Source organism: Oncorhynchus gorbuscha, linkage group LG01 (assembly GCF_021184085.1).
Source record: "Oncorhynchus gorbuscha isolate QuinsamMale2020 ecotype Even-year linkage group LG01, OgorEven_v1.0, whole genome shotgun sequence".
Lineage (NCBI taxonomy): Eukaryota > Metazoa > Chordata > Actinopteri > Salmoniformes > Salmonidae > Oncorhynchus > Oncorhynchus gorbuscha.
In genome coordinates this window covers 60,328,677-60,336,192 of record NC_060173.1, presented here as the reverse complement: position 1 = coordinate 60,336,192, position 7,516 = coordinate 60,328,677, and the positions used below count along the sequence as shown (strand labels likewise).

General features: G+C 40.9%; 1 protein-coding gene across 1 annotated transcript; it reads right to left on the bottom strand.

The window, feature by feature from the left end:
• Window positions 1-4,661: 4,661 nt before the first annotated feature.
• phlda2 (pleckstrin homology-like domain, family A, member 2) lies at window positions 4,662-7,139 on the bottom strand. The gene is made up of 2 exons (XM_046326891.1): window positions 6,525-7,139; window positions 4,662-5,949 (listed from the first exon to the last, which is right to left on the bottom strand). Exon 1 carries the CDS (start codon window positions 6,972-6,974, stop codon window positions 6,558-6,560), a length of 417 nt encoding a protein of 138 aa, XP_046182847.1. The 5' UTR covers window positions 6,975-7,139; the 3' UTR covers window positions 4,662-5,949; window positions 6,525-6,557.
• Between the last annotated feature and the right edge of the window lie 377 nt (window positions 7,140-7,516).

The window sequence follows — 7,516 nt, the reverse complement described above, 5'->3', positions numbered from 1 at the left end:
AAATAGGGACCTTGTAGCAGCTGTAACGGCATGAAACCAGCAGAAGGCCAGGCAGGTTGATGTGCTCAGAGTGGAGATTTATTTAATATTGATGATCGAATGGTGAAAGCACCATTTCATACAAAATATACAAATAGATTTACAAAATCCATATGGGCAATTGCCCCAAAGAAATAACCTCTGTATCAAGCTTAGCCTGTACTGATTAAGGGCATGACATTACAGCCTCCTCTCTAGAAACCAAATCAAATCTGTTTAACAGGAGCTCAAAAAGCTAGGCCTACTAGATAATATAAACACTTGGCCCCCAGGACCATAGAATTACCCAATTGGCAATAACAACCAATAAACTGGTCCTACAATACAAATGGTAATTTCCACATCCATTGTTACATTGGTTCATTCGTCTTAATCTGACTTAATGACTATTAATGATATTTCAACACTATTCATACATAGAACAATCCTTTTCTCTTATTCAGTGTTCTGACTCCAAAGCGTGGAGCGCAGGCCATGTAGCCATATCTATGCAGGTTGGGACGTGGTCGCGCGCCACAGTAATAATTCATTTTAACAACAAATTCCAAATCCTAGCTTGATAAGTAAATTATCAATTTCAAGCAATTGTTACAAACCAAAAGAACAGTAGGCCTAAGCTAGTAATTGTTGCCCCATTGCTGATTAGCTTGCAAGTAAACGGTTAATATTCCTGATCACCAAACTATATTTTGAGCTGCATATATATTATGGCAATTTACAATTTTATGTTTGTGCTGCACCTGATCCTATAGCTGTACAGCAAATCAGCAATCTGTTCTCTAGCTCGCTCGACATGTGTTGATTGACAGTTTGCGGGTCCAATCAGAGTGCCGAGTGTGCGTTTCACTGTTGCATGTTTTTTTCTATCAAGTCTCAAATCATTCAATTTGTGACTTGAGTCAGACTTGAGTCCAAGTCATGTGACTCAAGTCCACAACTGGCTATGATAAGAAGGTTTGACTTGGAAAGGTTTTTTTTGTTGCCTGGTCACAGACGTGTGTGCACTGAAGTCCACAAGCGAAGGGGAAATCATGAGAGGAGGAGAGTGCGTAGATGCGAGAAGGAATTATACGAGCAAAATGTTCATGCTGTTTGTATGTGGCTGCTATTTTTTATTTCAGTTTTATTTTATCGGGGGGTCATACTGAGATCAAGATCTCTTTAACAGATGAGCCCTGAATTACATAAATTACAGAAAATACACACATCAAAATAAATACAAAATACAAGCAGAGAGAAAAACACGGTCATAAAAAACAAACATATTCATCAGTCAGGTCCTCAATCAGCTTTCTGAATCCCCCTAGAGGCACCGGAACATCAAATTTGAGAACATTTTGAAGGTTTTTCCACAAATATGGTGCAAGAAAACTAAAAGCTGATTTATCTAACTCAGTCGATACGGAAGGAATTTCCAGAGTTCACCATCCCTGGGACTGGGTGTAATAACTAGTACTGTATCTGTAAAGTTTAGTAAAAATGTTAGGTACAGTGGGATTGTATGTAAAAAAAGGCTTTATAAATGAAAACAGCAATGTATCAACCAACGTGACGTCAAAGAAGGCCAACCAACTTTCTGGTAGAGAATGCAGTGATGAGAATTAAAATGGTTGCCCATAATAAAGCGTAGTGTGATATGATAAACTGCATTCTAACGGGTTATATGGCAGCAGCTGCGTTCATATAGATGATGTTGCATAGTCTAGGGCCGATAGGAAAGTCGACTACGAAAGTGAACTGTGTTCGCGTGTGACCAGGGGTGCCCCTGATTCTGTTGAAAAACATTTCTTAAACGGAAGCAAACAGAACAAAACGGGGATAAACATACCTGAATTTGTCCTGTAAAAAAATTGGTTTGCAACTGTTGGACTAATGATTACACCCTAAATCAGCTAGATGCAAGCAAGTGTGCAAGGCAGTATTGAATGTGTCACTGTCCGTCACCTTGATTACTCAAAATGTTTTCTCGACCTGTGCACCGACGTTGTAAACTTTAATTCATAGGCTAGGTTAAAGCAACATCATGATGGGTATAAGGAAAATTTGAGCATCATGTAGTAACCTAAACCTATCGATATTACATTGAACTGGCTAAATGGAATATGAATGACAGTCATCCAATATGCTGTAATAGAAATAAGGCCACACTCATAAAAAAAAAAATATTCCTCCCTCATCTTAAACATCACCGACTGCCACTGGTGTGAGTGTGAGTGAGATTAAAGTGGTGCCAATTTTTTGAGAGTGGTATATTTAGGCAGGAAGCGGCTGGTTCCTGGGAGTACTCCTTAGATCATTGTGTCCTTTGATGTGGTCATTGTAGTGTGATCTGGCTTCAAAGCCCCTGGAGAACTGACTCCACTACCAGCCATACTGGGCTGTGGGAGGCAGCGTGGCCTGGGACTCAGCTTACACTCACCTCTGACCCCCCCTCCAATAGACCTATGTGCTGTGGATGTACAGGGCCCGGCACTGTAGAAACAGAAGGGGTAGAATAAGCCTATATACAGTGTATTCGGAAAGTATTCAGACCCTTGACTTTTTACACATTTTGTTACATTACAGCCTTATTTAAAATGGATTTAATACTAAGGTAAATGTGATTTTCCAGTTGTTTATTTTTAATAAATTAAAACTTTCTAAAACGTGTTTTTGCTTTGACATTATGGGGTATTGTGTGTAGATTGATGAGGTAAAAAAAATAACAATTCAATCTATTTTAGAATAAGGCTGTAACGTAACAAAATGTGGAAAAAGTCAAGAGGTCTGAATACTTCCCGAAGGCAACACGTTACCACTTCATCCAGGTATAATTCTTTATAAGTTGTTATCAGCATGTATGAGCCTTTAGAATGTAATATAACAAGGCTCCTGATGGTATGTTTTTCTATGCATACCTTTTTCAACTGTCTCAAATTGGCTGTTATTTAGTCCTGATCATGAACAAAAAGCAGGTGTGGTTCCTGAAATAGGTGTGGTTCCTGAAATAGGTGTGGTTCCTGAAATAGGTGTGGTTCCTGAAATAGGTGTGGTTCCTGAAATAGGTGTGGTTCCTAATTACACAATTAACATCTCATCATGTATAAAAATACTGGGCAGGCCATTATTTTAGGCCATTATTTTGGCTTACCATGCTTATGCCCCCATAGGAAGACAATGCGCCTATTCACAAGGCGTGAGTGGTCACTGAATGGTTTGATGAGCATGAAAACGATGTAAGCCAAATGCCGTGGCCGTTTCAGTCACCAGATCTCAACCCAATTGAACACTTATGGGAGATTCTGAAGCGACGTCTGAGACAGTGTTCTCCACCACCATCAACAAAACACCAAATTTATGGAATTTCTCATAGAATAATGGTGTCGCATCCCTCCAAGAGAGTTCCAGACACTTGTAGAATCTATGCCATTGTGCGTTGAAGCTGTTCTGGCTCATGGTGGCTCAACGCCCTATTAAGACACTTTATGTTGGTGTTTCCTTTATTTTGACACAATTTACACATATAGGGTGTCATGGGAGTTTGGATGAAGACAGAATAACTCCCCTGTTTATGACTTCTTGTGAGTCATTGTGAGTCATTCTATAGCAGGATGTCTAACTCAACAGAATAACCATGGGCAGGTCACTTTGTGTATAGATAACAGGGCAGTATAGTGGGCCTTGTAACACATCCCTGTGTTTGCCCTGTCCTGTGCCCATAGCTTAATGATCTGTGTGTGTGTGTGTGTGTGTGTGTGTGTGTGTGTGTGTGTGTGTGTGTGTGTGTGTGTGTGTGTGTGTGTGTGTGTGTGTGTGTGTGTGTGTGTGTGTGTGTGTGTGTGCGTGCGTGCGTGCGTGCGTGCGTGCGTGCGTGCGTGCGTGCGTGCGTGCGTGCGTGCGTGCGTGCGTGCGTGCGTGCGTGCGTGCGTGCGTGCGTGCGTGCGTGCGTGCGTGTGTGTGTGTGTGTGTGTGTGTGTGTGTGTGCGTGCGTAGGCATGTGTTAGGTATGGCTAGAGCAACACGAGCATCTTTGGGGAAGTTCTCTTATTACCTGTACAACATTGTCCACACGTTCAACCATTAAAACTGTAATTATTAATATTCTATATCAATATTTTATTTGGTTTATTCATAGAAATAGAATCTCATTCTAGTTCTGAGGTTAATCCCCGGGTACGTTTGATTTCCACGCATGTCGTTAGGTGATTCCACCCCCGCAGATTCCTTCAGGCTCTGGGTACAACACACCCTGGCTGTAAAGGTATGTGTTCAAAGGGCCCGTTGATACAGGTGTAGTGAAACCACCACCCTTATCAGTCATAAAGTATGTATAATAAAGCATGACAACCGGAGATGACAAACAGGGTGCAACCTGTGATAAAAGAATAGAGGGACTTTCCGATCATACACTGCTCATAATTGTGGTATCTCAGGAAGCCATTGTGCTGTGGGTTATGATTAGGCATAATTTAACAGCATGCTGTTAAGGTATATTTCGTTGGTGGATACATAACATAAGATATATTTTATAGATCTTTTCATTTACAGTGCTCTCATCTCAATTTGTACCTCCATACAAATTGAAATCTTACACAGGACTTCACGGATAAAGGCTCTGATTAATAAAGAGAATTAAACGAGGATTAATATGAAGATCTGTATTTTTGTCAATGTAACATCACTCAACATTTTATCCATAACATTAACTGACCAATATATGAGAGAAAAACATAGGCTATTGCAGTGGTTCCCAACCTTTTTTAACCTTAGCACACCTTCATGGGATATAAAATTGCTCCCGAGTGGCTTAAGACACTGCATCTCAGTGCAAAAGGCGTCATTGCAGCACCTGGTTTGGAATCCAGGCTGCATCACATCCGGCCGTGATTGGGAGTGGCACACAATTACGGTGGCACACAATTGGCCCAGTGCCGTCCGGGTTGGGCGGGGGTAGGCCGTCATTGTAAATAAGAATTTCCCTTAACTGACTTGCCTAGTTAAATAAAATAAAATTCAGCTGTGCACCTAAAATGTCCCTATCTCATCTTTTCCAAATTGAAAAAGCATACATTTTCTGTGATAAGTGTTTTTATAGATGAATTAGGATTATTTGATAGTTAATCAAATGTTATTGGTCGCATACACATGTTTTAACAGATGTTTTTGCGGGTGTAGAAAAATGCTGGTGAAAAGTCTGATTATATGCTTAGCCAGAGTAATGTATTTCTTATGGCTCTGGACTTAGCCATACCACTCCCTCTGCCATAGAAAGATAGCAAGATAGTTAATTTGTGTTTACCCTTTTCACAGACAAAGTCAAAATCAAACAAATGACTTTGCTTGTGATGTGTGCTCCTCAAATGATACAAATTGTACCAACAGCCTGAGCACACTGGACTTGAAACAATGATACGAATGTATCCATGTACTATTTCATGTATTATCTGAGCAGAACTAATGCTCCCAAGTCAAAATGCCATGTGCATTCAACAGGTTACGTTGATAAGTGAGTGTAAAATGTTTGCGACACACCTGAGAGTTCCTGTTGAACACCGGTTAGGAACCACTGGGCTATAGGACCACATTTTCTTCAAAAAATGTATGAATATTTATTCAAATAAATACACACTGAAATAGTAAATAATTTAAACAACATAAGCATGTATCCAAGAAAAACATTTTCTTGACACAAATAAATTAACACATTTTTGCAATGTCATTCAGGAGGCATCCCTCCTCAGAAAAGCGCACTTTGAAATACTTGAAAGTTCAAGGATTCAGTCTTGAGTTTTTAAATGCTCTTTTAGAAGCTTATCAGGACAGAGGTCCCTAAGGGAATGCGCTGATCTGTCCCGAACAATCCTTCATCCACGGACCGGGTGACGTCTTTCTTTGGTCCAAGTTCCTGTTCTTCATGGTCCATAACTGACTCTGAAGGAGACGAAAGCAGATAGGATTAAAAACAATGTTTTACCGCCCGGATTTTGTTAGTCACTCTCAGTCAGATATCATTAACAATAGCATAAGTTGTGGCAAAATGTGTAAAATTGCAGGGAATTCACTTCAAAACTGCATAGAATGTCTCCCACTACGTGGCAGAATGTGTAGACTTGTAGGACATTTTATGTAGAACTGCAAAAACAATTCTCTGCCCCATCAACATGTGTAGAATTGAAGGGAAATTAACTGAACAACTAAAAATGTTCTCTTTGATGTCAAGAGGGGGGACTAAAATGTTTAGCCAGTGCTAGGGCAGGGCCCTGATTGTAGGCATCTGTAAAAGTAGGCAAGTCTAACGTGGTTAAAACCTTTCATAGGCCTGTGTATATAAGGGAAAGATCACGTGTTTTTTCTTTCATGAGAGTACTTTAATAATATATCTCCACTCAGGTGTATTTCAATAATTATATCAAATAGGCTATGCTGAATCATTTAAAAACATTTATCCCCTCACCATTGTTTAAAACCGATCTATTGTGCGTAATGGTCCATGCTCTGCGTCTTACCATATTCGGAGTGTGCTAATCTCCCAAAGCCATTCAGGGAGCTCTGGCCATGCGGCTCTCGTGCTGTCCCGGGGACCCGCTCTCGTCGTCCTGTCGCGTTTTAAAGTCCTGAATAGCCTTTCTGTTCTGGAAGTCAATCAGTGCCATGGTGATCACTGCATTCCAGCAGTTATCTTCACCGGAGCACCGGAAATCTATCTCCTTATTGTCCGTGGTAACAATGGTGAAGTAGACAAACTTGCCGGTGCGCTCAACACAGTCCACTTTCTTGATAGACTGGAGTTTGAGCTCCTTGCTCTTGGTGCGCTTCTGCGTGTCGGCGTAGATGTTGAGGCTATCCGTGGTCAGGACACATGTCTTCCTTTTCCAGAACTGAAGGAGGTTGTCACTCCTCTTCTCCAGCTCTCCCTCTTTCAGGACCTCGGAAATCTGCTCTGCTGACATTTTCATGGTTTTAGTATCAGTGATACAATTCTGGTTGTGTTAATAATTGTTTGAGAGAAGCAGACGCTGGCAGAGGTGGTAGATTCCTCAGTTGTTTCTTCCGAAGTCCTCGGAGAAGGAGCTTCTCAGCGGAGGCTTGATAATCCAGAGTTGCGTTATGAATGAACAGAGAGTGACCGAGTTAGTTATATATAGCAGAGCGTATGGGCCCTTCCCACTTGACGTCAGTCGGTTTAGGAATGCATCAACAGTTGCCTGAGTAAATCATGGTGGGCGTGGGGGTCGGAAGTCCTGGCGCTGGGTTTAGCTAACTTGGAATTAATTACATCTCCAACATGTTAATTAGTAACCACGCATCCTACTTGAGGGCTGAATCCAAACATTGACCCCACACAGTAATGACTTTGACTCATGCTTTGAGGAAAACTGTCTTATTACCAGATACCAATAGGACTAGGCAATTCAGTCCATAGCAAAATCAGTTCTGATCATAAACATTCCTTGTGGTATAAATGTGATTAGAAATGCAGTATTATAGCCTATCTGTA

Coding starts and splice junctions, on each gene's coding strand:
- phlda2 (XM_046326891.1), bottom strand. CDS start 6,974: ATGAAAATGTCAGCAGAGCAGATTTCCGAGGTCCTGAAAGAGGGAGAG.